This window comes from Hyla sarda, chromosome 8, assembly GCF_029499605.1.
Source record: "Hyla sarda isolate aHylSar1 chromosome 8, aHylSar1.hap1, whole genome shotgun sequence".
Lineage (NCBI taxonomy): Eukaryota > Metazoa > Chordata > Amphibia > Anura > Hylidae > Hyla > Hyla sarda.
This window is the reverse complement of record NC_079196.1, coordinates 43,177,381-43,192,736: the sequence shown is the minus strand read 5'-3', so window position 1 is coordinate 43,192,736 and position 15,356 is coordinate 43,177,381. Positions and strand designations below refer to the sequence as shown.

The 15,356-nt window shown below is 40.4% G+C and overlaps 1 protein-coding gene across 6 annotated transcripts in view; it reads left to right on the top strand.

Annotated features, from left to right (window-relative positions):
- Positions 1–15,356, top strand: part of LOC130283938 (prolyl endopeptidase FAP-like) — a 156,645-nt gene that overhangs the window by 60,361 nt on the left and 80,928 nt on the right. For all 6 annotated transcript variants that reach the window (XR_008846882.1, XM_056533719.1, XM_056533720.1 and 3 more), the window contains 4 exons: positions 2,608–2,728; positions 5,280–5,434; positions 6,567–6,667; positions 9,715–9,850. Coding sequence is in view for 5 of the 6 variants with exons in the window: in XM_056533719.1 (XP_056389694.1) it covers positions 2,608–2,728; positions 5,280–5,434; positions 6,567–6,667; positions 9,715–9,850 (513 nt within the window). In the remaining variant the exon portion in view is untranslated. The remainder of the gene's footprint in view (positions 1–2,607; positions 2,729–5,279; positions 5,435–6,566; positions 6,668–9,714; positions 9,851–15,356) is intronic.

Below are 15,356 nucleotides of genomic sequence, written 5' to 3'. Positions count from 1 at the left end.
AACACTGCTCTAAACACTGCAGCTTCAGCTGTTGCAAAACTACAACTCCCGGCATGCTTGAACAGCCAAAGTTTCTCTGACTTTTGAATGACAAAGAAACTGATCAGACATTCAGTAGTCTGTGAAAGCTGAATGACACACATAGTGACAGCTATGTTGATTAGCATCCAACTTTACTAGGAACAGATAGAAATTGTATGACTAAAAACCACAGTGCAGTGATTTGCAAACTGCCCAGAGAATAAAGGGTTACAGAGTCCAGTGATTTGCAGACTGCCAGGCTGCTCCCAGACTCAGAGCAGATGAGTCATCACAGTGAGGGAGAGAGATGGACACGCCCCCTCCACTAGGCAAGAAGACAAAGCAAGATATAAATGCTGTTTGTTAGGGATATATAGGTCCTAGGCACATAAAAATTATATGTACATGATCAGGATTAGGTACTGAGTAACATATCACTTTTTTGTTTTGTTTTTTTTGGCATTATGACAGGAACGTTTTAACCTCCTTTTCGTAATGAATGTCACAAATTTTTTAAATATTTTGTTTTCATTTGCATGTGTCAGTACTCGGCCATCCAAAAGAGTTAAAAAAAAGTTAAATAATTTAGTTAATTTAACGATAATGGTATTTATGATCGTGATTATATAATTATTTGAGCTCAGTGTTTGTTTAGAATAAAGTTAATTCCCTCATTAGATTTAATCAGCCTGTATGGTGGCACCCAGAGTCCCTACAGCAGAGCTTTCCAAACTTTTCATGTTGGTGACACCCGCCGTGCCATTCTGCAATTGCACATGTCATGTTGCGCACCCTATGACACACAACATTATACCTGCTATCCCCTGTGCCCATTTCTCTCCCTTGATCACCCCCTGTGCCCTTTTATCACCAAACTAGTGTTGAGCGCAATATACGAAATGCAAATTTTTACCACGAATATCAGCAGTTTGCGATTGCGCGAATATTTAGAATATAGTGATATTTATTCGGAATGATGAACATTAGTTTTTTTGCGAGTATGCAAATGTATGCAAATATTCACGAATATGCAAATATTTACAAAGGACACTGATCCCTCCCCTCTTTTAGGTGAGATATAATTGCGCATGCGCACTATGCAAATTTCATTACAAATTTTCGCATGGAAAAAAAAGGGAACTAACATAGCAAATATGCGAATTTCTCGAACATAGAACAAATTTCCGTCCATATATTCGCCAATATGGCCCCTGCCACTCATCGTTACACCCAACCCCCCTGCTCATCCTCCCTGTGTTACGTCATCGGCTGGTGCCATTTCATCCCCTCCCTTGATCATCCTCTGTGCCATTTCAGCACCCCCTTCACCCCTCTGTTCCACTTCATCAACGGCTGTGCCATTCCATTCCCCCCTTCATCTCCCCCTATGTTATTTCAGTACCACCCCCTGACCAATCCCTGTGCCACTTTCCCCACCTTGATCCCCCCATTTCACTTTATTCATCCCCTCATGCCACTTAATTCTCACTCTTGCCCCCCCCCCCCGTGTGCCACTTTATTCTCCACCTGGATCCCACGCTGTGCCACTTCATTTTCTTTCCCCCCCCCCCCCCCCCACACACACACACACACAACTCATGCTTTTTCATTCTTACCGGGCCTCAGCCTGGTTCCCGCAGGTTCACGTGTAGGGTCGGCCGCTCCACTCCTTAACATGACCTCAGGGGCGTCTCTCACTACCACTCCCGGCAGCAACTGCTACTCAATTATTTAAAGTGGCCACTGCACTGGCTGCTTATTCAAGATTAGCAGGACGGCCAAGGCCCTTATGGAACAGTGATGAGCAGCGACTGCTGGTGTTGGACGGGACGATCCTGTGACACACTATTGTGTTGCGACACCAGTTTGGAAAGCCCTGCCCTACAGCAACATACTCGGGTGCCTTGAAGGGGTATTCCCCATCAAAGTTTGTTATCCCCTATACATAGGATAAGCGATAATAAGCTGATCTTGAGGGTCTGAATTCTGGGACCCAGCACTTCATTCATTCTTTACAGGACTGACAAACATTGTAAAGTAATGATCTCGGAAATGCTCGGTAGCCCTTATAGAGAATGAGTAGAGCAATGGCAAATCATGCATGGTGATAAGAGCCTATTCGGTAGAGGTCTGACCACTGGGCCCCACACCGCGCACTAGAACATGGGTCCTGTGTCCCCTCCCCCTGTAGATGTAGCAGTAGATAAACATGTGTACTGCCACTCCAGTCAAAGTCTATAGGACTGGATATTCAAGATATTAAAAAAAGAAAGTTAAAATATTTTAGTGCCTTATAGAATTGACATTATAATTTACATTTAAAAAAAGAATGAAAAAACAAACTTTTGACATGATGCCAAGACATGTTATAAGTTTACATTGCTCGCTGAGACCCGCTGCGATGGCTAGTTATAAGACGGAGAAGTGTGCGGCAGATCCAACCTTTTTGGTGCATAGACTTATATAGTGAGAAGGTCGGAATTGATTGACACCCTAACACTGACATATCTGGGTAACATATCAAAAGTTTTTTTTTGCTTGAACAGTTCTTTTTTTATGTATATATTTTTTCCCCCTAACTTTTAGGTGTATGTTGTGGATAGTAATATTTATTTAATACATGAACCTGGACAATTACCCATTCAATTAACGAATGATGGGAAAGAAGATGAAATATTTAATGGAATTCCAGATTGGGTCTATGAAGGTGAGACATTTTGTTATTTCCTACATAAGTGATCTCCAAACTGTGGCTCTCTAGATGTTGCAAAACTAAAACTCCCAGCATGCCCGGTTTGGAGACCACTAACAAGACCGTAAAGTGTCGTGATCTGCCGGGGTCTGGATTCTGAGGTTATTGGTGTAATCCAATGATTGAGGGGGGGAGCCTTCTAGTTCAATGTACAATACTGACCAAATAGGTGGTAAGTTCACAGGAAGCCTATTGTCCTAAACCTGTTCTTTGTGCTTAGAGTCAATGGGGGGTATTTATCAATTTTGCCTGTTGACCGTTTCTTTTTACCCTTTTTTTTTTTTTCACTTTGGTTTTCGTGGACATGCACCAAATTTATCATTTGGCGCACGTTGTTAGTAATTTTGGCTCAAATGTTGAAATCAGCTGTTCACAGCGCCTTTTACACAGAACTTACCGCTACAGAGGACGCGTATTTTACCCCTTGTGCAGCCATTTCGGAGTCCCTCCTGCAGTATATCAGCAAGCGACATGAGTTATTTTCTTTTGTGTGGTTTATAGCCACCATGTGAAATGGATTTTATTTTCAACTTAAGTATTTTTTTTTTTTTTTTGTTACTTTAGTGCAGTGGTCTTCAACCTGCGGACCTCCAGATGTTGCAAAACTACAATTCCCAGCATGCCCGGACAGCCGTTGGCTGTCCGGGCATGCTGGGAGTTGTAGTTTTGCAACATCTGGAGGTCCGCAGGTTGGAGACCACTGCTTTAGTGCTTTACCTTTCCTGACCCTGTGTGGCCATGTCCAATGCTGGCTCAACGGAGGGTGAAGGTCCCACAGAGACAACTATGTCGCAGGATAGTATTGAGCAACCCCGGAGGCATCGCTGCTTTCACAAAAAAAATTTTTCATGTATTTTGACGCCTTTACATTTTCTGACATTGACATTGGTAAGTGTGTTTTCCATGTGCAAAATTTCTTGGCGGGGATTTGCGCCAAAAAAACAGGATTTGCGCCAAAATTGCGCCAAATCATGAATTACTGACTAAAGTTGAAATCACACACAGGACCGTGTGATTTTGAGAAAGTTGTAAAAATGACAGTGGAGAAGATGCGCCAAACTTTGGCGCAAAAAGACACTGTGCCAAAGTATTGCGCCAAAGTTACGTGAAAAAAAAACACTTAAATCCTTTGATAAATACCCCCCAATGATCTTTTCTTATATTTCCAGCTATATATATATTTTTTTTTTTTCCAGCAATATCTAAGGGTAAGTTCACACCAGCGTTGAGATCTGTTAAGAGTCACTTAAACTACGGGACCTCATTCAAAGTCAATAGGACCCAGCAGGACCTGGCAGTGCCCATTGTCCATTCAAGGTCCGTTCAGTGCAAAAGAAAAACGAACACAATGCTGATGTAAACCTAGCCTTAGGGCTCATTCACATCACATTTTGGGGATACTGTAGCTGTAACTGGTTTTGTTGCCTGGACTAAAGACAGTGGTCTGCCGTGGTGTCGATCTGGCAACTGGATACGGTCCAAAAATGAGCCGACCGGAGTCATTCAAATGAATGATTGTGACAGGGGTCCGGCTGGGATGCGGCAGTGGCCGGTTTTAAAATGGCTGCCGTATCCCCAAAATGTGATGTGAATGCACCTTTACATGTACAGTAGGACCAGTTTCACCTCAGCGTTGTGATCCGTTCAGGCATGATCAGTTTATGCAGTTGAACCGATGTTATTTTGAATAAAGATAAATTTATTCAAATTGATGCTTTAAAAAAAAAAAAAAAAGGAAAGTTTACATGTTCAGTCAAGAAAAAAAACTGGACCGTTTGTATCAGTCTGTTTCAGTTTTTTGATTCGTTTATATCAGTTTGTGTCTGTTTTCCTTCTTCTGAGCATGCTCGTGATGTCACAGTCACGCCCCCTCGATGCAAGTCTATGACAGGGGGCATGACGGATACCACGCCTCCTCCCATAGACTTGCATTGAGGAGGAGGGCGCGACGTCACGAGTAGTGTTGAGCGGCATAGGCCATATTCGAATTTGCGATATTTCGCGAATGTATAGAGGAATATTTGGCATATATTCGCTAAATTCGCATATTCGTAATATTTGCGTTTTATTTTCGCATATGCAAATTTTCGCATAGTCTCACACAGTAGTATTAGAGCCTTCTTTACACCACACAAGCTGGAAGCAGAGAGGGATGATCACTGTGATGTGTACTGTGAAAAAAAAAAACAATATTCGTAATTACAAATATATAGTGCGATATTCGCGAATATTCGCGAGCAACACTAGTCACGAGGGGACATGGCGAAGTTCGCTCCGTGAACCGGATGACTGCGCTGCTGCAGTAGAGATCGCGGGGATCAGACATCTTATCCTTTGGATAGGGGATTAGATGTCTAGGGGTGGAGTACCCCTTTAAGTTTGTCTATTCTTACTGACTAAAGGGTGGGAATGCAGAATTTTGGTTTGTGACAAGCTATAGGTATTGGTGTTGCTGGTAGATCAGATTTACCATTACTTCTGCTAAAAATGTTCCTTTTCATTTTAGAGGAGATGCTGGGGTCAAAATATGCTATCTGGTGGTCTCCAAATAACAAGTTTATAGCATACGTCCAGTTTAATGATAAAGATGTACCTCTAATAGAATATCCTTTCTATGGTGAAGACCAGTATCCAAAAACTGTCAAAATACCATATCCAAAGGTAAATAATATGCAAAACAAATATGGACAAAACATGATTTGGGGATTTAATTTGTATCCATTAGATTTCTTCTATTGATTTTTTCAGTGCAAAAAAATATTAACAAAATCAGCATATTCTGTGCTGGCACATGGTGAATTGTATTTATAGTGGAGCTATTGATAATGTAGATGAGGTAGAGAAATCTTATAAGTCCTCCAGATCCTCCAAAACCATCTGCCATGTGTTATACAATAGAAGAAAAGAAGGAGGAAGAGGGGGATGAAGCTGCAGTTTTCAGGGTTTTAAAGGGGAACTCCAGTGAAAAACTTTTTTTTAAATCAACTGGTGCCACAAAGTTAAACAGATTTGTAAAATACTTCTATTAAAAAATCTCAATCCTTCCAGTACTTATTAGCTGCTGAATACTACAGAGGAAATTATTTTCTTTTTGGAACACAAAGCTCTCTGCTGACATCTCTGTCCATTTTAGGAACTGTCCAGAGCAGCATATGTTTTCTATGAGGATTTTCTCCTACTCTGGACAGTTCTTAAAAAGGACAGAGATGTCAGCAGAGAGCACTGTACTCGTGATGTCAGCAAAGAGCTCTGTGTTTCAAAAAGAAAATAATTTCCCCTGTAGTATTCAGCAGCTAATAAGTACTGGAATTTACAAATCTGTTTAACTTTCTTGCACCAGTTGATTTACAAAAAAAAAAAAATTATAATTTCCACTGGAGTACCCCTTTAAAGGGGTACTCCACTGCCCAGCATTTGGAACAAACTGTTCCAAATGCTGGAGGTGGCGCCGGGAGCTTGTGACGTCATAGTCCCACCCCCTCATGATGTCACGCCCCACTCCCTTAATGCAAGTCTATGGGAGGGGGCCTGACTGCTGTCACTCCCCCTTCCATAGACTTGCATTGAGGGGGCGAGGCTATGGCATCACAAGCTCCCAGCTCCAGCATTCGGGGCAGTTTGTTGCAAACGCTGAGCAGCGGAGTACCCCTTTAATGAACAGTGGAGAAAGCTGAGCCATAGAGAACACTAGGTTACTGGCAGTAAGAAAATATACAGAATAACATCCCCTACAATAGGACAGTATAGTAGAATTGCAGAGTGATGTAAATATCTATGTTGCTTTCTTCATAAGGCCGGAGCGAAAAACCCGACAGTGAAAGTTTTCATTGTACAAGTCGATGATCCATCATATAATAAAATCCAGGTGCCCGTCCCTTCACTGATCTCTTCAAGGTAATAAAAAAAAAAATCTATATTTGTGAGTTTGGGTTCACACCACTTTTTGTCCATACGGGGACCGGATCCGGCTGGGGGATGGGAAAACCGTGCGCTTCTGTATCCCAGCAGGACCCGGCCCGCATCTCGTTCATTAGTGACTCCGGTCGGCTCATTTTTTCACTGTATCCGGTTTTCTGGCCGGACTGAAAACCACAGCACACCACTGTTTTAGGTCCCATCACAAAACAGGATATGGGGCTAAAATATATCTATCTATCTCATATCTATCTATCTTCTATCTATCTATCTATCTATCTATCTCATATCTATCTCATATCTATCTATCTCATATCTATCTATCTCATATCTATCTATCTATCTCATATCTATCTCATATCTATCTATCTCATATCTATATATCTATCTCATATCTATCCATCTCATATCTATCTATCTATCTCATATCTATCTATCTCATATCTATCTATCTCTCATTTCTATCTATCATTTATCTATCTCATATCTATCTTCTATCTATCGAATCTCATATCTATCTATCTATCTCATATCTATCTATCTCATATCTATCTATCTCTCATTTCTATCTATCATTTATCTATCTCATATCTATCTTCTATCTATCGAATCTCATATCTATCTATCTATCTCATATCTATCTATTTCATATCTAGCTATCTCATATCTATCTATCTATCTATCTATCTCATATCTATCTATCTCTCTATCTATCTATCTTCTATCTCATATCTATGTTCTACCTATCTATCTATCTATCTATCTATCTATCTAGCTAATCTCATATATATATATATATATATATATCTATCTCATATCTATCTATCTATCTATCTCATATCTATCTATCTATCTATCTCATATCTATCTATCTATCTATCTCATATCTGTCTATCTATCTCATATCTATCTATCTCATATCTATCTATCTCATATCTATCTATCTATCTATCTATCTATGTATCTATCTACTATATTTCTATCTATCTATCTATCTATCTCATATCTATCTATCTATCTACCTAATATCTATCTATCTCATATCTATCTATCTCATATCTATCTCTCTCATATCTATCTATCTATCTATCTATCTCATATCTATCTATCTACCTAATATCTATCTATCTCATATCTATCTATCTATCTAATCTCATATCTTTCTTTCTAGTCTCATATCTATCATCTGTCTATCTATCTCATATCTATTTATCTTCTATCTATCTATCTATCTATCTATCTCATATCTATCTATCTACCTCATATCTATCTATCTATCTATCTTCTATCTCATATCTATGTTCTACCTATCTATCTATCTAGCTAATCTCATATATATATATATATATATCTATCTCATATCTATCTATCTATCTATCTATCTATCTCATATCTATCTATCTATCTCATATCTATCTATCTATCTATCTATCTCATATCTGTCTATCTATCTCATATCTATCTATCTCATATCTATCTATCTCATATCTATCTATCTCATATCTATCTATCTATCTATCTATCTATGTATCTATCTACTATATTTCTATCTATCTATCTATCTCATATCTATCTATCTATCTACCTAATATCTATCTATCTCATATCTATCTATCTCATATCTATATCTCTCATATCTATCTATCTATCTATCTATCTATCTATCTATCTATCTCATATCTATCTATCTCATATCTATCTATCTATCTATCTAATCCCATATCTTTCTTTCTAGTCTCATATCTATCATCTGTCTATCTATCTCATATCTATCCACAACAGTGGTCTCAAACTGTGGCCCTCCAGATGTTGCAAAACTTCAACTCCCAGCATGCCCAAACAGCCAACGGCTGTCTGGGCATGCTAGCATTTCAAGTTTTGCAGCATCTGGAGGGCCACAGATTGAGACCACTGGTCTACAGTAACCATACATCATCCATCCATTAAATACCATGGAAACTAAGCTGATATCTCCTCCAAAGCCTATTCAATCGGATAATAAATCAATTTATCATCATCTATTTCCTGTGTCCCATAGGAACCAACCAGATGTCCCCTAATTTGGGTATCAGTTTAACTTAAAGGAACATCTACACAAAACTGATACAGCATTATACTTAGTGGGGGTGATTTTGTGCCCAAAAAAAGATTTGCGCCAAAATTTTGGCACGAAAAGTATCGACCACATTTTTAAAGAGCTTTGTGCTGCGGTTTACACTGTTCACGTCAGTTTTGTAAAAGTGGGCGTGTCCACGTATATTTTCTGCTTTTCATGATATTTTAGGGGTGAGAGTCCAGTTTACATCAAAAATTTCACACCAGCTTTTTCATAGTGTAGAAATCACAGAAATGGTTGTAGTTTTATTGTTTTTTTGGGGGGAAAAGGTGTTATTTAAGTAATTATTTAAAAAAATAATTATTATTGAAAATTTTTATTTTAAAAATATGTCTTTTTTTTCTTGGTCACTGCACCTGCACTCACATTTCAGCTCAGAAATGTTTTATTTATACAGTTATCGCTTGTCTGGGCACTGGTAACCATGGAATATTTTGTGAGATGTTTCCGCCAGAATTTTCTGGTATGTAAAATTTGGCGGAAAAAATCAGCATTTTTGGCGCAAAAAAAATGAAATATGGCTGCAACAAAAAAAATTGTTCGCGAAAAAAAACTAAAGTGGTGCAAAAATGAATTTTCACATATTTTCATATTTTCAAAGCAGCACAAAAGACCTTTGAGAATGTGAGGAGAAAAAAAAAGGTGTGAATAATATCGCGGGAACAGAAATGACAGCAGATTTTGAGAATCTCCCCCAATGTGTATGAAGTCGTTTGGGGAGAAGCGTCACACATGAATTTAGAGAACACCAAACAAAAGATTATAGACCCTTCAACTCCTCAGTCCATTCGCATGTATTTTAGTTTTACTAGATATTCAGGTGATTTCAGCTAAAACACATCAGCCCTTCTGTGGATCATGTCATGTGATCAGCCATGTTATACCATTCAGATGTATGTTTCATCCACAGTGAATACTGCTTCAGCTGGGTGACATGGATCCACGATGAGAGGGTCAGTGTACAGTGGGTGACACGAATACAGAACATATCAATAATATCCATATGTGACTATGAGCAGAGCTCCAAACACTGGATGTGTCCAAAGGTACCTGACATATATTATTTTATCTATTTCTCATATCTATCTATCTATCTATCTATCTATCTATCTATCACATATCTATATCTATCTATCTTTCTATCTATCTATCTATCTATCTATCTCATATCTTTCTATCTAATCTATCATCTATCCCATATCTCTATCTATCTATCTATCTATCTATCTCATCTATCTATCATATCTTTCTATCTATCTATCTCATATCTATATTATATCTATCTATCATCTATCTCATATCTATCTCATATCTATCTATTTCTATCTATCTTTCTTATCTATCTATCTATCTATCTATCTCATATCTATCTATCTCATATCTATCTATCTATCTCATATCTATCTATCTCATATCTATCTATCTTATATCAATCTATCTATCTCATATCTATCTATCTAATATATTTCTATCTATCTATCTCATATCTATCGATCTATCTCATATCTATCTATCTATCTATCTATCTATCTAATATCTATGTACAGTATCTATCTATCTCATACCTATCTCATATCTATCTATCTATCTATCTAATATTTATGTACAGTATCTATCTATCTCATATCTATCTATCTATCTAATATCTATGTACAGTATCTATCTATCTATCTCATATCTATCTATCTCATATCTATCTATCTCATATCTATTTATCTCATATCTATCTATCTATCTCTCATATCTATCTATCTCATATCTATCTATCTCATATCTATCTATCTCATATCTATCTATCTAATATCTATCTATCTCATATCTATCTATCTCATATCTATCTATCCACTATCATTAGGGATGAGCGAATCAAATCTGATGAATCCAAATTCATTACGAATTTCAGGAAAAATTTGCTTCGCAACTAATCCGAAAATTGCCGCAATTCGATCTCACACATGGCTTTATTAAACTCTATTTAGTGTGGTCCAGGTTCCAGGGCCTCTAAAATGGCGGATCCACATGTGAGGAGATGGGGCAAGGAACTCTGGTAAGGCGGGATGACTGAATCACATGCAGGATGCAGCCTATCAGCAGCCAGTCACCCCTGTGATGTCACAGCCCTATATAATAATCGGCAGCCATCTTGGTGACCAGTCACTTTATCATTGTATTTCAGATAAATGAACATTTCATTGCAGATAAGGATAGAGCATTGTGTGCGTTGCACAGACAAACAGCTTCACAGCAGCGATACAGCACAAGCCCAAATCACTACAGAAAAGTGCTGACAGAGAGAGAGAGAGAGAGAGAGAGAGAAAGAAAGTACACTTTTGGGTGTAATACACAGGGACTCCACTGCTGCAGTGGGGTGTACAGCAACTCTAAAGCTTATAGGAGCCAGTCAGGGAGAGCAGTAAAAGCCATTGTCACCTGCTATTAGTGCCTAATAGTACTGTTCTGGACTCTACTACACAGCGATTCTGTACTGCTGCAGTTGGTTGTACAACAACTGTAAAGCTAACGGGACCAGTTAGGGTGAGCACGAAAAGCCATAGTCACCTGATTACAGTGTCTTATACAGGTTGTGAAGAGGAGCTGATTGTCCTCTCAAGTGTAAATTGTGCATACATAAGTGGTGTACGTTTAACACAGTTTGTTACTATGAAAAGCCATCCAAAGCTACACCCTTGTTTTTGTAGCCTTATACAGTTTTAAGCAGAGCGTATTGTCCAGTTCTCATAGTTAAATACCACAAGAAAAAAGGAGCAAGAGGATCGACTGAAATGGGGGCTACACGCATAGAGATCAGCCTAATAGCATAAAAACAGCTGCATCAAGGCATCAAACAATGTAAACATGGCACCGCATAAAGGTGATAAAGTGCATAAGTACATAGTAATGGTAAAAGTGCAATGGTTGCTATCCAACAGAACAAACAGTACCAAGAAGCATTAAAGTGTAATACTAAGATGCTAAAAAGGGATACAAAAGTAAATTACCACAGTGGGATGGATTGCGAGCGTGTGCCTTCACCACCCGACGTTTCGCTGAGGAGCTTCTTCCGGGGTTCATGTTTACATTGTTTGATGCCTTGATGCCGCTGTTTTTCAGCTATTAGGCTGATCTCTATGCGTGTAGCCCCCATTTCAGTCGATCCTCTTGCACCTTTTTCTGATATCATGCTTTTATGTGATTTTAAGTGTTTGTCATTTTTGAGCATATGTGTTTAATAAAAATTATTTTTGCATCAATAATTTGGTCGCTATACGCTCCTTTTTTCTTGCGGTCAAAGCGTAGACCTGTTACACCAATGTGGGATTGGTGTGTTATTTGTCAGTTTTCATAGTTGTAAACAATATGTACACCGACGTTGTGTACGATTTTTTTCCTAAAAAACAAATTTGGGCTTAGTTACTGTGAAAGGCCAGACAAAGCTACACACTTGTTTCTGTAGCCTTATACAGTTTGTAGTGGAGCGAATAGTCCTCCTCTCATAAGTGTAAACTGTACGTACACCTACGTGGTGTACGTTTATTTTTTTTCCAGAGAAACTAATTTGGGCCTAGTTATTATGAAAGGCCAGCCAAAGCTACACCCTTGTTTCTGTAGTCTAATACAGTTTTAAGCATAGTGGAGCGCATTGTCCTCCTATCATAAATGTAACTTATACGCACACAGCTGGTGTATAAGTATGTCAGGCAGAGAAGTGCCAGGACATGCACAGAGGCGTGTCAGAGGCCTAAATTCATCAGGCGCAGGCAGAGGTCGCAGCAGAGTAGGGGTGTGTGGCAGCAGGAGTCGCAGCGAGTGGTCGTGTCTCGACCAACAACCCAGCAGCCGTGATTGATCGGTTCACTCGGTCATCCAATTCATTCCAAGTGACATCTGACACCCCCAGTGAACAGTCGGTGGGTTCCTCAGACTCAACTCTCAGTTGGCATGGCCCTCATGCTGCTGCTGCCACCTCCAGGCTCTGTCATTGTGCCGCCATATGGTCTCCTTATGCTGATGCTGCCACCTCCAGGCTCTCTCATTGTGCTGCCATATGGCCTCCTCATGCCACTGGCACATTAAACTTTTGAATCTATTCAACATCTTCTATTTAAATTTAAAAAAATCTATGGAATCTTTTCAAGACTGAGGCTCCATGGTCGTCGTCATATATTATCTCTGGAATTATCTCAAGAATCCAATGAAACAGGTTGGAGCGATAACAATGAACCATAACTAATTAAATGAAACATTTGCAGTTCCAGTACGCTGAGAGGCAGGGGCTGGAACAGGTGGTAGCTGCCAGCTCCATGCTCACCAGAATGGGTTCTCGAAAACAGATTTAAAAAAAATTAAAATTTATTCAAATTAAATAAAATAAAAATGACATTAAAAAATCTCTTTAAAGGGGTACTCCGGTGAAAACCTTTTTTCTTTTAAATCAACTGGTGGCAGAAAGTTAAACATATTTGTAAATTACTTCTATTAAAAAATCTTAATCCTTCCTGTACTTATTGGCTGCTGAAAACTACAGAGGAAATTCTTTTTTTCTTGGAATGCTCTCTGATGACATCACGAGCACAGTTCTCTCTGCTGACGTTATTATAATAATAATAACGCTTAATTTATTGTTGTCCTTAGTGGGATTTGAACCCAAGTCCCCATCACTGCAAGGCAGCAGTGCTAACCACTGAGCCACTATGCTGCCCTTAGCATACATCTGCTATACATGGTTGCTAAAATGGACAGAGATGTCAGCAGAGAGCACTGTGCTCGTGATGTCATCAGTGTTCCAAAAAGAAAGGAATTTCCTCTGTAGCATTCAGCAGCTAATAAGTACTGGAAGGATTAAGATTTTTTAATAGAAGTAATTTACAAATATGTTTAACTTTCTGCCACTAGTTGATTTAAAAGAAAAAAGGTTTTCACCGGAGTACCCCTTTAACCCCTTCCCGCTATTGGACGTATGCATACGTCCAGGCGAACTACACGTTCGCGCAAATGGACGTATGCATACGTCCAAGCGATCTCCTGCTCTGCCGCGGGCAGTGCAGGAGATCGCGGGTGGGACTCAGCTGTCAATCACAGCCGGAGTCCCACCGCAGCTGCCGGGGCCGCGATCGCGCCGGTCCCGGCAGCATTAACCCCATAGATGCCGTGATCAGTTCTGATCATGGCATCTACGGTGTTTGCAGGGGGAGCGCTCTCCCCCTGCCCATCAATGGCGGCGCCGCGATAAAATAAGGGGGATCGGGGGTGTCCAAGACACCCTCGATCCCCCTTGAAGAGATAGGAGTGAGGTGGCAGGGATGCCACCCCTCTTATCCCTGCTATTGATCGGCGGAGCGGCCGACCAATAGCAGACTGGGGGCGGGGGGGTTAAAGTTCGGTTCCCCCCCGCTATGCCCACCCATCGGTGTCCGGGCACAGCGGGGGGAACCGTGTAATAGCGGCGGCGGCAGCGGCGGTCACTTACCCGGCGGCGGCTGTGATCATGGCGGCGGTGGAGGTGAGTATGGCGCCGCGTGTCCGGGAGTCTGTTGCCTAGCAACATCTGCAGGGCGACAGTCTATAAACTGTGGCCCTCCAGATGTTGAAAAACTACAACTCTCACCATGCCTTGACAGCTGTTTGCTGTGTTGGCATGCTGGGAGTTGTAGTTTTGCAAGATTTAGAGGGGTTCAGGCTAGAGATCACTGACAGTGGTCTCTAAACTGTAGCCCTCCAGATGTTACAAAACTACAACTCCCAGCATGCCCAGACAGCAGTTTGCTGTCTTAGCATGCTGAGATTTGTAGTTTTGCAACATCTGGAGGGCCACAGTTTAGAGACCACTGTCAGTGATCTCTAGCCTGAACCCCTCTAAATCTTGCAAAACTACAACTCCCAGCATTCAGGAACAGCAAATGGCTGTCTCGGCATGCTGGGAGTTGTACTTGCGTGCCTCCAGCTGTTGCATAACTACATCTCCCAGCATTCCCTTTGGCAATCAGTACATGCTGAGAGTTGTAGTTCTACAACAGCTGGAGGCACACTGGTTGGGATATACCGAGTTAGGTAATAGGTTCTATTACCTAACTCAGTATTTTCCATCCAGTGTGCCTCCAGCTGTTGCAAAACTACAACTCCCAGCATGCACGTTCTGTCAGTGCAAGCTGGGAGTTGTAGTTTTGCCCCCCCCCTCCCATGTGAATGTACAGGTTACATTCACACTGGCGGCGGATTACAGTGAGTTCCCCGCTTCAAGTTTGAGCTGCAGCCGCCCGTCAGTGTGAATGTAACCTAAAAACACTACACGAACATAAAATAAAGAGTAAAACACTACATATACACACGTACACTGCCCCCCACCACCACCACCCCCCCTTCCCCCCCAATAAAAATGAAAAACTTATCCTACAGCAGTGTTTCCAAAACGGAGCCTCCAGCTGTTGCAAAACAAAAACTCCCAGCATTTCCGGACAGCTATTGACTGTCCAAGCATGCTGGGAGTTTAGCAACAGCTGGAGGCACCCTGTTTGGAAATCACTGGTGTAGAATACCCCTATGTCCACCCCTATG